Source organism: Rhinopithecus roxellana, chromosome 3 (genome assembly GCF_007565055.1).
Source record: "Rhinopithecus roxellana isolate Shanxi Qingling chromosome 3, ASM756505v1, whole genome shotgun sequence".
Classification (NCBI taxonomy): Eukaryota; Metazoa; Chordata; class Mammalia; order Primates; family Cercopithecidae; genus Rhinopithecus; species Rhinopithecus roxellana.
Genome location: NC_044551.1, coordinates 154,715,467 through 154,731,858, shown reverse-complemented (window position 1 = coordinate 154,731,858; position 16,392 = coordinate 154,715,467). Strand labels below are relative to the sequence as shown.

The 16,392-nt window shown below is 46.8% G+C and overlaps 1 protein-coding gene across 2 annotated transcripts; it reads right to left on the bottom strand.

Moving 5' to 3' along the window:
* Positions 1-1,869: 1,869 nt before the first annotated feature.
* On the bottom strand, positions 1,870-10,549 carry WNT8A (Wnt family member 8A). 2 transcript variants are annotated; one of them, XM_010388076.2, is made up of 8 exons: positions 10,284-10,402; positions 10,159-10,192; positions 9,806-9,944; positions 6,280-6,405; positions 5,134-5,276; positions 3,138-3,666; positions 2,654-2,836; positions 1,870-2,137 (listed from the first exon to the last, which is right to left on the bottom strand). In XM_010388076.2, the coding sequence occupies exons 1-7, from the start codon at positions 10,349-10,351 to the stop codon at positions 2,808-2,810; spliced, it is 1,068 nt and encodes a 355-aa protein (XP_010386378.1). In that variant the 5' UTR covers positions 10,352-10,402; the 3' UTR covers positions 1,870-2,137; positions 2,654-2,807. The 2 variants fall into 2 exon arrangements, with proteins under 2 accessions (XP_010386378.1, XP_010386379.1); XM_010388077.1 differs by lacking the exon at positions 1,870-2,137 and having other exon boundaries at positions 2,656-3,666; positions 10,284-10,549.
* Positions 10,550-16,392: the final 5,843 nt, after the last annotated feature.

The following is a 16,392-nucleotide window of genomic DNA, read 5'->3' as shown; positions in this document are numbered from 1 at the left end:
TTAATCTAGACTGAGCAAACACAGAATTCCACTGTGCAGGGGAAGAGATGCTGTGCTTGAATTTACTGAACTAGGGGAATAGGCTCGTGGACAGGTTTCCCTCATTGAGTTGATCACTTTTTCAGCAGATTTACAAGATCCATCATCAGATTGTGGCCAATCTGCCTGTCTTGGGCGCTGAATCTATGGAAACTGGGGGTTTTACTGTTCTGTCACCTTAATGATAGCCAGCTTGTTAAGGATGAACCAAAAGGGAAGGGGTGTAGGGCTGTAACTGATGAATCTGAATGAGGCTGTGTTGCCTTGGAGTGAATCCTTGACAGGAAGGCGACGGATGCAGAGAAATCCAAATTCTTGTTGTTTCTGGCCCTGGGTCCATGTGGGAAGATTGGTTGGTGAGACTGATTGCTCTGAAGGTGAGATGGATGAGGGTGGGAGAGGCTTGGAAGAAGAGACTAGGAGACTATGAGTTTTTTGGGGAAGCAGACAAACTTCAAGGAATTCCCATTGCCCTGAGATTTCTTGGTGAAAACTTCTGATATAAGCCCACAGTAAACACAAGCCTTGTTCTCTTGGAATGACCTTTTGAAGAGGGCAGCAGGGCTGGTTTTGCTCCTGAAAATCCCTCCCAAGATTATTGGGTATGTCAGTAAGGTCCTGGGGAAGATGTCAAAGCCTCAGGTGCCTGGGTTCTTTGGCTGGAGATTCAGTTAGGAATGCAGGGAGAAAATCTAGTGTGTTCATTTCTCTAGCTCGGGTCACAACTCGGGTTTCAGGGGAGGTGCTTTGACATCTATATTTATTGAGGGTTTAACCTCTGTGCTGGATAATTTTATTTTTGCTTTTTCTCTGGGCCTCAGGGAAATAATCTTCTTTTGGTTGCCTATTTCCATTCCTCCTTCCATGACCACCAAGCAGCACATACCACACACGTTTTGTTTCTCTGTCACTGCTGCAGTGTGCTTTTGAACTTTCCATTGAAGGAGGGACAGAGAGGAAATCTGTCATTTCCTTGACATAGGCTTCGCTTTTATGTATCTGTCCTTGTATCTGTTCTCTGACATCTGTGGTAGTTTTAAATGTTTCTCTTGAGATGCCAACTTCCTTCATGAACATTTCACCTTCCTTTTCACTAAAAAACAAGATTGGTTATTCCTTTTTGGCATTAAAACAAATAACACATTAGCTCTTTCTGATGACAAAAAAGATTTATTGTAGGCAAACGTAAAAATACAGAAAAACACAAAAGGAAAACAAACCACTCTATTTTGGTATCACATAGTGGCAAATATGTGCACATTGCCACAAAAACAAAATTGGATTTATCCTGAACATGCCATTTTGCAATCAGCTTTGTTCACTTAATTCTATCATGCGTGTTTTCCATGTTACTAAGTATTTCTCAATAATATTTTAGTGGTTAATAGTCTACTGTAAGGTCATGATTTACTTGTTTATCCTACTTTGAACACTTAAATTGTTTTCTAATTTAAAACAATAAGCTAGGGGTGTTTTCCCATTTTTGGTGATCATTTTTACTTTTTATTCAACATATTCGAAATATCTCCTCCAGGCAGGGTGCAAGCCTGTGCAGACTGCAGAGATTCCCAAGGCTGAGATATTCAGATTTAGGAAACCAGCGGCTAAGCTCCCAGGGCTCTCTTTATGGGAAATGACCCCTCCTCCAAAGATTACCACTGGAAGATGTGGAAGTGCAAATGCAGGCAGGCAGAATCCACAACTCTTTTTGTCTCTTGCCCTGGGGCCCAGGTCTTGGTGTACAGACACCCCAGGATGCCCAAGTTAAGAGAGCAAACACACTTTGAATATGGTCCAGGTTCAAAGGGTTTCCTTACTCCCCAAGTTACTTAGGTTACATTAAAATAACACTTTCTAATTCTGGGAGTCTGTATTGTTTTGCTGTTGACCAGTGTCTGGGTCTCAAGTTTTCATTACCTGACAAACACTGAAATCAAGAGAGTTGGATATTTCTAGTTTCCCCTTTTTCCTGGTGGATTATTGGGATACAGAAGCAGGGTTTCCCTTTTTGATCTTAAGGTTTCCAAAGGGAGTAACAGAAGTCCCAGCTGGATATATCTTGGAAGGATTTATTGCAAAATAAAGTTGAGTTCTCAATCTAGGAAAATAACAAAGGAGTCCCCAGCTCTCTGAGGAGCATCACTCTTGTGGGACCTTGTCTGGGTAGGTCATAGTCACCTGTCCACTTATTGCCATGATTCCCTTTCCATGGCTCCAGAGATGGTTTAGGAACTGCAAAAACCCCCAGGTTATACAGGGTGCTGGTTTCCCCAGGTGTGGGTGGGAAGAATTTATTTTCTTTTCTCTTTCTTTCTTTTTTTTTTTTTTTTGAGACAGGGTCTCAGTTCTGTTGCCCAGGCTGGAGTGCAACGGCACAATCACACCTCACTGTAGTCTCGATCTCCTGGCTCCAATGATCCTGTCGCTTCAGCCTCACAAGTATCTAGGACTACAGGCAAGTGGCACCACACCTGGCTAATTTTTAAATTTTGTGTAGAGATGGTGTCTTCCTATGTTGTCCAGGCTGGAGGAAGAACTTTTCAAAAGTGCATACTTGAGGGGAAAGAAATCTAACACTCTAAAACTTCCCAGTAGGCAGATATGTGGTCTTTACCCCATTTATCAGCATGGATTTGTAGCCACAGGCTGCTCTTCAGGAGTCTGAACAGAACTCTTTCATTTTTTGCTTCTGTTCTCCTGATTCCCAGCAGCACAGCTAGGTTGGACATGGTCTGAAATTTAAAGGAACAAATACTTTGAAGGTCCCTCTAGATATGGACCCCAAACCAAACTCTCCCTGCAGGAAGCTGCATAAGTACAGGCACAGAGATGGGACAGTAGCTTGCAGGAAAGATGAAATGGGGGTCTGCCAAAATCAGGAGGCCCAGATTCCAATTTCAGCCCTGCCAGGAATATGCTGTGGAATCTTGGGCCTCCATTTCCCCACCGGTAGCAGATATCACGAGGACTACAGACCAACACTGAAGTTTTCCAATTGCTTTCCAATCTGTTCTCTCTAAGAGAGAAGCTATATCCCCTTCCACTGATGCAATTAATCAAGTGAACTTGTATGGGGTATTATCAGGCACTGCCCTCACTCAGGGACTGGGCACTGCCTGAGGAGCGTGTGCAGTAATACTTGCTCACCACATGCCTACACTGGTCACACTTGACCTTACAGCACCACTGGAATTTGCAGTTACAGCTACTTATGACCTCAGTTTTCCTCTCTTCCACCTGCAGCCCACATTCAGTGCACAGGCGCCCACAGCTACGTCGCTCCCACCTGGATGTGTTGTGGCTGTTCTGTAGGCACTCACGACCCTCTGTGCCATAGATGCCCAGGCTGGAATTGCAGGTACAGTAATCTGGTGATTCCTCTAAAAAGATCAGTTCCGCCTCTGCACTAGGAAGGAAGGCCTCAGCGGGCGCCCAGTGGCCCTCGGCGCTGTTCCCAGCTCTCAGCTGCCGCTTATCCATTTCAATTTTCAGCGCCTGGTCATACTTGGCCTTTAGGTAGTCTCCCATCTCCCGGAAGTCAGCCAGCTGCAGCCAGCACGTCTGTATGCTGCAGCTTCCAGAGATGCCATGACATTTGCAGGTCCTTTTCATGGTGGCTCTCACTGCCTTCACAGAGAGAACACAGAAGAGAATGGCTCTGAGTAGGGAAGACCAAAGGTTAGTGATTAAAGGTAATGTTTTAGAGCTGTGTTTCTTGACTTTAAAGGAGCATCAGAATTATTGGGGAAGCTCGTGAAAAATATTTATTCCTGGGCCCTACCTCAGATCATCTCAATGAGGATATTCAGCGGGGAAGGGGCTGGTACTGGTGATTTTAAAGTTTCCCTGGGTGATTCTGATGGAGAGCCAGGCAAGAGCTGAGAAGGTTACTAGAGTCCAGAAACCTCTGCTCCAGGCTCAACTCTATCACTTGTCAAGCTTTTCTCTATCTGCCCAGTTGGAATAAGAATTGAATATAATAATGATCAAGGAAGTACTCTGTAAATTTTAAAGGAAACTATGATAATTGCCACAGTTATTGTCTTGAGGGTGGAGGTGAGAGTATTTTGGGGGGTTTGGATTTGTCCTCTGGGTCTTCTCTGAGAGGGGAGGGAGCTCCTTGAGTCTGAACACTTATACCCCCAAGGCAATGAATTACCCATGGTTGTACTTGCTTAAAAAACCTCTTCCTGGCTGGACACAGTGGCTCATGCCTGTAATCCCAAGACATTGGGAGGCCGAGGCAAGAGGATTGCTTGAGCCCAGGAGGCCAAGACTAGCCTGGGCAATATGGGGAAACTTCGTCTCTACAAAACCCACAAAAATTAGCCAGGCATAGTGGCAAGTGCCTGTAGTTCCAGGTTCTCAGGAGGCTGAGGTGGGAGGATGGCTTCAGCTGGGAGGTGGAGGCTGCAGTGAGCCGAGATGGCACCACTGCACTTCAGCCTGGGTGACAGAGTAAGACCCTGTCTCAAAAAAAAAACCGCAAAACCCAAAAACCCTTCCCCCCTTTCCCCCTTTCCCTGGGCGCCCAGGATATCTAGGTATATGTTCACAGGAAATTTCTATGCTTTTGGCTCTAAATCCAACTTGTTTCCCGATTTGTGTTCCGAATACTCCAGAGATTGCCACCCCACTAGAAGTCTTGGGGGAGAGTTAGACACTTCAGAGAAGCCTAGATCAATCCCAATTCCCCATAGCCCAGACAGACTTTAGGACACAAGGCTGAACAACAAGGCCCTGTTAATTTACTAGAACATGCAGTTGAAGTGATAAAAATTTAAGTCATAGAAGCAAGGCCTTGATTCTGTGTTCTCAGAAGCCCGCCTGTGGAGGGGCAGAGCAGAACATACAATGACAAGAGGACTCAGTGAGAAGATCTGAGTTTACTGCCTGTCTCTGACACTGATTAGTTGCCTTGGACAAGCCACTTGGCTCAGACTTAATTGGTTTTGTCATCCAGAGAATGCAGGTAGCCATCTCACTCTGGCTGGGTAGTATGAGGAAAGAACGTATAAGACAGCTCTTGGTAAATTGTGAAGGGCTGTGCAGATGTGAAGCCATTGAAATACTGGCCACAACTTCTATACCCACCAGTCTGCCGGCCCTGTTGTTGTGAAGATTCATCAGGGCTCTGGCATCCTTCCCCTTCTCCAAACTGTCCACAAAGAGTTTGGAGATCCTTTCCCCAAATTCCACATTGTCACTGCAGCCTCCCCAGATCCAGCCATGGCCTCCTATACGTAAGGAAAGAATAAGTTCTCCATGTAGCTCCGTGCTCAGTCCCAGTCACCCGCCAAACCATCCCCAAGAGCCCTAGAGTGTAAAGCTATGGCTGAGGGTGAGACAGGGAAATGGAGGTGCATGGGGTGGGTGGGTAGGAGTCCGATTGCCAAAGCCAACTGCCCACCCTTCAGACACTTCCCAGCCATAAGCAATTAGTCTTTTTTTTTTTTTTTTTTTTAGACGGAGTCTTGCTCTGCCGCCCAGGCTGGAGTGCAGTGGCCGGCTCTCAGCTCACTGCAAGCTCTGCCTCCTGGGTTGACGCCATTCTCCTGTCTCAGCCTCCCGAGTAGCTGGGACTACAGGCGCCCGCCTCGTCGCCCGGCTAGTTTTTTGTATTTTTTAGTAGAGACGGGGTTTCACCGTATTAGCCAGGATGGTCTCAATCTCCTGACCTCGTGATCCGCCCGTCTCGGCCTCCCAAAGTGCTGGGATTACAGGCTTGAGCCACCGCGCCCGGCCTAAGCAATTAGTCTTCTATACCCACAGTAAAAGTAGGCACACTGGGGCTAACTTAGATGCTCTCAAAGGTTCACTGCAGCTCAAACATTCTGGAATTCTGCACCATTATTCTACAATTATCTCGTAAAGGTTACTACCTCCTTCATTAGTGATAAATCTGAGTAAGTGTCTTAGGTAGTCTGCAAATTGCTGAGTAGCTCTAGATTATGGATGAGCCATTCCAAGCCTGAAATACCAGGGCTAGCTTTAACTCACTTCAACCTTCTCATTTCTAATTGCCTTGTTGCTTTTAGAGCTACTCGCCTATACCTGGACTCATGGACCCAGGCTCAACTCTAAGAGTGTAAGGCTAGGAGATTCTACAATTGAAGGAGTTGCTGGAGTCTTGAGGTTTAAGGGAGCTGTGTCCCTCAGCCTTTCCCTGGAAGACTTTAGCCTGCACTCAGCTCTGTAGCCCTTCACCTCTTCCCACCCCCATTGGAAAGCTCAACTTACCTGTTTTTCCATTTTTTGACCCATCACAGCCACAGTTTTCGAAGTCACCCATGCTACAGTTCTTGGTGATGGTGTACATGACTCCAGCAGAGCTGATAGCATGTATGAAGGAAGTCTCTCTGGTGGCTTTGGAGAGAGAGAGGGAACTGACTGGAAACTTGGACCCTGATGACCCAAAGCAGAGGCTTTGGAAAAATAATATTGTTTCTCTCCCTTATCCCCCACTTCCTTTGGGTTTAAGAGGATGCTTTTCTTTTCTTTCTTTTTTTTTATTTGAGACTTGCTCTGTCACCAGGCTGGAGTGCAGTGGCATGATCTCGGCTCACTGCAACCTCTGCCTCCCAGGTTCAAGCGATTCTTCTGCCCAAGCCTCCTGAGTAGCTGGGACTACAGGCGCATGCCACCATGCCCAGCTAATTTTTGTATTTCTAGTAGAGACGGAGTTTCACCATGTTGACCAGGATGGTCTTGATCTCTTGACCTCATGATCTGCCCTCCTCGGCCTCCCGAAGTGCTGGGATTACAGGCATGAATCACTGTGGCTGGCCTTTTTTTTTTTTTGAGACAGAGTCTCACTCTGTTGCCCAGGCTGGGGTGCAGTGGCACGATCTTGGCTCTCTGCAAACTCTGCCTCCCAGATTCAAGCAATTCTCCTGCCTCAGCCTCCTGAGTAGCAGGTATGTGCCACCATGCCTGGCTAATTTTTTATTTTTAGTAGAGATGGGGTTTCACCATGTTGGCCAGGCTGGTCTTGAACTCCTGATCTCAGGTGACCCACCTGCCTGGCCTCCCAGAGTGTTGGGATTACAGGTGTGAGCCACTGTGCCTGGCCTATTTTTTTAAATTATTGTTTTATTTTTTGAGACAGGGTCTCACTCTTGCCCTGGTTGGAGTGCAGTAGCATGATCTCGGCTCACTATAACCTCCACCTTCCGGATTCAAGCAATTCTCGTGCCTCAGCCTCCTGAGTAGCTGGGACTATAGGTGCCTACTACCACACCTGGCTATTTTTAATTTTTTTTTTTTTTTTTTGAGACGGAGTCTTGCTCTGCCACCCAGGCTGGAGTGCAGTGGCCGGATCTCAGCTCACTGCAAGCTCCGCCTCCCGGGTTTACGCCATTCTCCTGCCTCAGCCTCCCGAGTAGCTGGGACTACAGGCGCCCGCCTCGTCGCCCGGCTAGTTTTTTTTGTATTTTTTAAGTAGAGACGGGGTTTCACCGTATTATCCAGGATGGTCTCGATCTCCTGACCTCGTGATCCGCCCGTCTCGGCCTCCCAAAGTGCTGGGATTACAGGCTTGAGCCACCGCGCCCGGCTATTTTTAATTTTTTTTTAGTTTTTAGTACCATATGGGGTTTCACCATATTGGCCAGAGTGGTCTAGAACTCCTGGGCTCAAGTGATCCACTCACCTTGGTCTCCCAAAGTGCTGGGATTACAGGCATGAGCCACCACACCTGACCTATTATTATTGTATTAGAAATAGGGTCTCATTATGTTGCCCAGGCTGGACTTGAACTCCTGGGCACAAGCAATCCTCCCGTCTCAGCCTCCCAAAGTGCTGGGATTACAGGTGTGAGCCACTGCATCCAGCCAATGCTCTTCTATTTGAAAGAACAATGCATATCTTTTCAGCCTCCTTACTTCATCCAGGCAGGAATGAACATCCCCATGTTACCAATGGGGAAAGTAAAAACCAGAGATAGAATGATGAGACCAATGTAATTCCAGCACTTTGGGAGGCTAAGCTGGGTGGATTGCTTGAGCTCAGGTGTTCGAGACCAACCTGGGCAACATGATGAAAACCTGTCTCTATAAAATATACAAAAATTAGCCGGGCATGGGGGTGCATGCCTATAGTCCCAGCTACTCAGGAGACTGAGGTGGGAGAATTGCTTGAGCCTGGGAGGCAGAGTCTGCAGTAGCCGAGATTATGCCACTGCAATCCAGCCTGGGTAGCAAAGTGAAACCCTGTCTCAAAAAAAAAAGAATGATGAGAACAAGACCACTTTCCAGTTGTGGTGTTGGGATCAGGACCTTGACCTCTTAGAGTCCACCCTAGACCTCTGTCCACTAGCCACTGCTGCTAGTCCTTAGGCAGTGAGACTCAGGGCTTGATGCTGGCCTAGGAGAGAGAGGAGAACCTTTGCTGCTTCTGACTGGGAAGCTTGGGCCATGTAATAATCATAACAATCATGACTGCCACCTACTGAGCTCTTACTAAACTCTTTACAAACATTGTCACATTTCATTTCTATGTACTCCCTATTCTATCTGTATACCCCATGGGGAGACATTTCTTTCCAGCCTCATCTTTTTTTTTTGAGACAAGGTCTTGCTCTGTCACCCAGGCAGGAGTGTAGTGGTGTGATCATAGCTCACTATATCCTTGAACTCCTGGGTTCCAGAAATCCTCCCAACTCAGCCTTCCAGGTAGCTGGGACTACAGGCACATGCTACCATGCCGGCTAATATTTTTACTTTTATTTTTAGTAGAGAGAGGTCTTGCTATGTTGCCCAGGCTGGTCTTGAACTCCTGAACTCAAGCAATCCTCCTGCCTTAGCCTTCCAACGTGCTGGGATTATAGGCATGGTCCCAACACGTGCTTAGCCACTTTCTCCGTCTTCTTTACTCTTTCCCCTAACTATTCTCAGGTGAATGTTATCTTCAAAAATGACATGCAAACTACAGCACACAGTTACAAATGGGTGTACATGCACACCCATACACACACACACACACACCCCAACCTGAGGCACAACTCAATGTGACGTATCAGCTTTTCTGTTGTTGAGATTTTATGGCAGTTAGCCATGTGAAACTTCCTCAGGAGCTGCAAACACCCGGTTTTTATTTCATGCAACTCAGTGCAAGATCAGTGTGTACAAACGCACAAATATAAGCATGCATTTAAAATATAGAGTAATTTCCGCTGAGCACTGTGGCTCATGCCTGTAATTCCAGAACTTCTGGAGGCTGAGGTGGGTGGATCACCTGAGGTCAGGAGTTTGAGACCAGCCTGGCTAACATGGTGAAAGCCCATCTGTACTAAAAATACAAAAAATTAGCCAGGCGTGGTGCATGCCTGTAATCCTAGCTACTCAGGAGGCTGAGGCAGGAGAATCATTTGAACTCGGGAGGCAGAAGTTGCGGTGAGCCGAGATCGTGCCATTGCACTCCAGCCTGGGCAACAGAGTGAGACTTTGTCTCAAAAAAAAAAAAAAAAAAGAGTAATTTCCTACATTTGTCTCATACATAGAGACACCTCATATCCACCTCATTTAACCCATGGGATACTTCTGATGAACTAAACAGAACTGGCCTTACTGACCCAAATCACAAATCTGGAGTTGAGAGAGGGGAGGTAATTTACTCAAGGCCACACAGCAAGGAAATAGCAGGTCAGCAGCTCACTGGTAGCATTTTCACTTCACTGTGCAATACATGTCACACATATACACATCCTGCAGGCACCCCTCCATTCCCATATATACCCCTTGTACAGGTGAGTCCCACACAAACTTACCACTTCTCAGCCTATTGTGGGTAGAGAGCTGAAGAGCATTTTCAGGGCAGTTCCAGCGTTCCCAAGCAAACTGGAACTTGCATTCCTCGATGCCACTCTGGGCACCCAAGGCCACGCTAGTCGTGTAGGTCAGGTAGGCCTGGCAAAGGGAAGAGGGCTGTGAGCTTCTGCCTGGTATGAGTGATCTGGGATAGGAGAAGCCGGCAGGACTCAGATGGGCCAGCTCTCCATTGAGAATCAACCATGGGTTCCTCTGGGTGAGGGGCTCTGGCACTGTCCCCTCCCCTCTTTTCTCCAGAAGAGTCCCCTTAGGGCCCTCAGTGGGTAAAAACAGAAGCTGGAGATCATCCTACCTTGGGACCTGTTATCAGGAAATTGTTCACTGACCTACCAAGAAGAGAAAAAGTGAGGCAGAGGTGAATGGGGATGAGACAATGGGGGCTTCCTTGGCAGGGAGTGAGGGTGGGAAAGGACTTACCAGGCAGAGGCGCTGAGTGCAGCACAGCATATGCCCACAGCTGCCCAGAGCATAGACAGGCTCCCCATCGCCCTGCCTACCTCCCCGGACCAGGTCCAGCTCAGGGCCAGGTCCAGAGAAGTGAGCAGAGGGCAGGGTCTTCCTCAGTATTTATGTGAGAAGATTCTGAAAGTCCAAGGGGGGAAATCAGCAGCTCTTCTCATTTGTTCCTAACTGGCAGGGCTGCAGGAGCCACTGACCCAGTGGGGGATCTGGGAGGAGGGACTCAGTTTTCGCGGAAAGCCCCGCCCTGCCCAGCCCCTCCAGCCTTTTTCCTCCCAGACTGAGAAAGAGGCTGAAGCTTTTCTCCTATCCTTGAGATTTCTTTCTTCTATATGTCAATTTTGTCTCTTCCTGCTTCTTTGGCCCATTTCTCAGAATCATGTAGGCCAGAGCAGGCTGGGTCCTTAACCCTGAAGGCAGGTCACCTATTCTTGGAGCTACAGTGTCCTCATCTGTCAGTGAGAGCCCCCTCTCTGCCCTGCCATCCTCCCCCAGGTGTTAATAATCAGAAAGCAACTCCATCTGGGGCCCCTGCCTACTCATTTACCTAACCAGTGAGTGGGCCATCCCTACCACTTCCTTCAGGTCTGTGAGGTGATGGAGCTGTGGGACTATGCAGCAGGAACACTTCAGAGTCCATCTCTGCAACAGTCCCATCTACCACATTCTAGCAAAGTAAGTGCTGGGAAATTTCCTTCATTCCTAGCAAATCTATCCTTTTATATCTGAAGGTTACAACTCCAGTTAGTTGATTTTTTATATATCTGAGAACCAACCATAGGGTCACCCAGGGCTATATTTGGGAAGACTGATGCCTTCCTTTATTCTTTCCTTTTTTGAGATAGAGTCTCTCGCTCTGTCGCCCAGGCTGGAGTGCAGTGGTGCAATCTCAGCTTACTGCAACCTCTATCTCCTGGGTTCAAGCAATTCTCCTACCTCAGCCTCCCAAGTATCTGAGACTACAGGTGCCAGCCACCACGCCCGGCTAATTTTTGTATTTTTAGTAGAGAAAGGATTTCGCCATGTTGGCCAGCCTGGTCTTGAACTCCTGGGCTCAAGTGATCTGCCTGCCTTGGTCTCCCAAAATGCTGGGATTATAGGTATGAGCCACTGTGCATGGCCCTGATGCCTTTCTTTCTGATACCACTTTTTTACTAGGACTTAAGCTCCTTAGGCAGGAATCTGTCTTTTATTTTATTTTATTTTATTTTATTTATTTATTTATTTATTTATTTATTTATTTATTTTGAGATGGAGTCTCACTCTGTCGCCAGGCTGGAGTGCAGTGGTGTGATCTCGGCTCACTGCAACCTCCACCTCCCGGGATCGAGCAATTATCCTGCCTCAGCCTCCAGAGTAGCTGGGATTACAGGTGTGTGCCACCATGCCCAGCTAATGTTTGTATTTTTAGTAGAGATGGGTTTCACCATGTTGGCCAGGTTGGTCTTGATCTCTTGATCCACCCGCCTCAGCCTCCCAAAGTGTTGGGATTACAGGCGTGAGCCACCATGCCCAGCCTTATTTTATTTTATTTTATTTTATTTTTTGAGATAGTTTCACTCTTGTCACCCAGGCTGGAGTGCAAATGCGCAATCTCAGCTCACTGCAACCTTCGCCTCCCGTGTTGAAGCGATTCTCCTGCCTCAGCCTCCCCAGTAGCTGAGATTACAGGCATGTGCCACCATACCCAGCTGATTTTGTATTTTTAGTGGAGACGGGGGTTTCACTGTGTTGGCCAGGCTGGTCTCAAACTCCTGACCTCAGATGACCTGCACACCTTTGGCCTCCTAAAGCGCTGGGATTACAGGCGTGAGCCACCGCACCCAGCCAGGAATGTCTTTTAGGTTCACTTTGGGTTCTTAGTGCTTATGAAGGCACCTGGATGAACGAATGAAAGAACCTGTAACCCCTAGTGGGCACCATTAGGTATGGCTGGGGACTAGAATAAAAGGGGGCAAGGCCTTGTTGGTTGCTGAAGCTCTTTCCCAAGGCTGGAGAAGAAGGTCTAGAGAAGTTCAGAGTAAAGCATAGATGGAAAGTCACAGTTCTGACTCTATCCTGTGACCATTACAGCATCCAGATCACTTCCCAGAACCCTGGACCTGGTTTGGGTGGGAAGTGGAGCTCAGAGATCCCCCCACCAAAGGAGTTCCAGGGGCCAAAGAGTCCCCAGGTGTCTTTAGGGCATACTCCAAGTATGGGCCAGTCTTGGCATCAGTCTGCAAACTGACTGTTGTCCTTCTGACATAAGCTAATTACAAAAAATATATGTTTAGAAATTTTTATAGCAATTTGGACCAATTTTAGATATGCTAAACCTAAGAGGAAATTTGGGCTCCTATTTTGTATGTAGTTTTTTGTTTCATTTCTCTGGAAGGATGAGGACAAAAAGTCGTAATGGACTGAAGCTGTGCCTCCCAGCCCCCAGCAAGCTATCTTCCTTTGGTTGCTTGTGGGCTTCTCTGCTTGGGGAAAATAGGTATCCCAGACTTGAGTTACATGAGAAAAGCCCACTGAGTTAGCCTCAGCGGCCTTTTCTCTGTCTCCTACTTTTCCCAATCAAGAATGTCATTTAACTTTCACTTGTTAAGACAGCAGGGTTGATTTCTATGGCACTCACCGTGGGGTCAGAACAGGGTTAGTGATAGCTCTGAGGAAGTCCCCTGCCACCTCGAAAGAGTTTTAGGAGTGACTGACTCCGCATTCGCTTCCTGTGTGTGAGTGACTGGGTCTTATGCTTCTGTGTTCCCCACTGCACCTGGCATTTAATTGGTACTCTACAAAAAAATACTCTTTTATTTTCTAGGAAGCAGAGGGGAAGATGGTTTTTTGTGTGCAAACTGTGCTCTCTGCTGCTCAGATTCTATAAAGATTATATAGTTTTTCTAAATGGAAGTGAGAATTTATAGAGAGGCCTTTGCTCCAGGTATCAGGAGTCCTGGGCTTTGGTCACTAATTTGTTGTATGACCTTGAGCAAGCTGTTTACCACTGTTTGGACTCAGATTCTTCATCTCTAAAATGAGGGAGTGGGGAAAATGTTGAAGGTTGAATGACCACTAGAGACTTTCCCAGCTGGGCTGGGCATGGTAGCTCACGTCTATAATCCCAGCCCTTTGGAAGGCTGAGTGGGGAGGATCACCTGAGCCCAAGACTTTGAGGCTGCAGTGAGCCATGATTGTGCCACTGTACTCTAGCCTAGGTGGCAGAAAGAGACCCCGTCTCTAAAAAAAAAAAAGGCCAGGGCTCACTCCTGTAATCCTGTAATCCCAGCACTTTGGGAGGCCAAAGCAGGCAAATCACCTGAGTTTAGGAGTTTGAGACCAGCCTGGCCAACATGGTGGAACCCCATCTCTAATAAAAATACAAAAATTAGCCAAAAAAAGATTTACAGAGTTTATTAATCCCAGAGGTGATTGTAGGCCAGAAATCTTACCTTCTTCAGTTGAGAGCATTGGAATTATCTTTGTTTGTTTGTTTGTTTTGAGAAGGAGTCTCTGTCACCCAGGCTAGAGTGCAGTGGTGCAATCTCAGCTCACCACAACCTCCGCCTCTTGGATTCAAAGCCATTCTCATGCCTCAGCCACCCAAGTAGCTGGGATTACAGGTGCTCGCCTCCACGCTTGGCTAATTTTTGTATTTTTAGTAGAGATGGGGTTTCACCAGGTTGGCCAGGATGGTCTCAAACTCCTGGCCTCAAGGAATTTGCCCACCTCAGCCTCCCAAAGTGCTGGGATTACAGATATGAGCCACTGTGCCTGGCCAGAATTATCTTATACATCTTTGAATCCTGTAGTTGATGATTAGATGAACCTTTAAGATGGGTACCTGGAGGATAACGAGTGCCTTCTTCAGAGTCCTTTGGGGTGTGTCTACATAAGACCCCTGTGCTGGACTGACTAAATTTTTCACTGCAGACAGAGCTTTCCTGGAGAGAATAGTGAGAGGCATTCCGCATCAAGTCGACAAATCATTTCCAGTCAACCTATGCATCAATTTCCTTAATCCCAGCTCTACTGTGGCATTAGCTTTTAAGTAATGATCCAACTCTTGGTTTCTCTCTTGCAGGAATAGAAATCTAGAGCTGAAGACTAGAGCAGAAGACGATGGTGGGAACAGATGAGCCTTGACAAGATAGACTGAATAGTAGTATCTCTGAAGCCTCGGTGCGCTGGTAAATGGTTAGCAACTGGATTGGGTGTGGCAGGAGCCTGATTGGTAATGTTTGTTAATTTCCATGGTATAAATACTAGAGCATGGTGAATTGCAAACTGCCAGTGTGGACTTGGGAAGAGATGTAGTATATCATTATATAATATTTCTGTCATATAGGTATAATGGGTATAAATAACCTTCAGCATAAATGATAGTGAAATTTAGCAAACTAATTAGGAAGTGATGAATTTTGAGTATTTGTTACCTTTGTTTTTAATATAATTATAAGTTTATATAATTTAATTTTAAATATTGGCCGTATGTAACAACCAGTTTGCAAAATTCCTAAAAATGCAACAACCGCTCTCAGGAGTGGGTATAAGCTGCCTTCAGCACACCACTGGCACTGAAGCCCAGTGTCCTCCCTCCAGGCCACGGGGAGAAAAAGTAGAAATTGTGGAATTTAACACCCAATAATTGTTTCAGTTATGTGCAGGGCTTTAATTTTTCCTCTTACTACCTGCCTTCATGGAGCTTACTGTCTAGTAACAGGAGACAAGGTATGTATCTATCTATAATGTCAGGTAGAACATGTAAATAGATACGATGAATAAGCATTCACACTTCTGGAAAGGTGTTACCAGATAATCTGAAGGCCCCTTCCACCTCTAATGTTCCAGGATGATGAGATTCCAGGAGTCCTAGGGAAGCACTGAGGACTATAATCAGTAAAGGATATACCAACGTCACCCTAGCTGTGCCCAGCTTCAGGAAATTCAGAGGCCATTCGTGGAACCTTAGAGTGTCTGAGCTAGAGAGTTCCATTTGACAAGGATGCAACTGAGACCCACAGAGAGAGAACTTATGGAGGGTTACACAGTGTTTTGGGCCCAAGAGAGCCTGGATTGCAGCATCCTGGTTTGCCCAGGACCGAGAAGTCTCCTATAGTTTAAGGCTTTCAATGTTAAAGCCAGGAGAGCCTTGAGCAAACCAGGATAGCTGGTCACCCGACAGCAAAGGTATGCATCCTAGGCCAGTGCTTCTTTCTAAAAGTGCACTTTCACTGAACTTCCCAAATCTTTCGATCCCCAACATTTCTTTCCCAGGCTCCTTGCAGGGCTCTGAGCCTACAGGGGCTGATTAGACTGTAGGAGCAAGTTGCAGAAGAGCTGAGTAGAGAGGGGGTGGAGGTGACTGGAGAATGCCAAAAGACAAAGAGATAGGATTTCTGACTTTTTACACTTCTCTGCTAATTAGATAAAGGATTGGGACGGGGAGAATGAACCTCCATGCATATTCTTCTGAGCTGTGACAGAGAGCAGAGTTTAGGGATTTTTCCAGCCCTGGTCTCCACCCCTCCTCCCTGGAAGCTTCTCACTCCCTGGGGATCCTTGACTCCCAGTCCAAATGCCACAGCTGCTTGAGCTCCTGACCCTTCCTTTGGCCCCTTCAATTTAGCCTCAGTGACTTGCCAAGTTCCCCAACAATATGGTCGGGGAAAAAAGTGGAATACTTCTGTTTTCCCTTTCAGATTCAGGGTTCCAGGTGTCGGGAGGGAAATGAGGTGCTCCTGTGTGAAAATGGGATCAGTTGGTGGTCTATTGGATGCATGGGCCTGCAAGGATAAGGGCATATTAGGGGGGATCAGTCTGAAAGCCATGACTCGATCTGTTTCGTGTTGACAAGTATGTTTCCTTCATCAGTCTGGGAGCTGCCTAAGGCTGTGCCCTGCCAATCCCAGCCACACAGTGATCGCCCAAGGATAGGGAAGTGTTTCTCCCATCAGACTGAGGTACCCAAATGGCAGAGGCCTCATCTTCACCACTAGCCTCGGAAGAGTTGGAGGTGCAGGGGCTCACCCAACACAAGGTTTCAGTTGGCTAAAACCACTTGTTTTTTATTCCTTCATTGTTT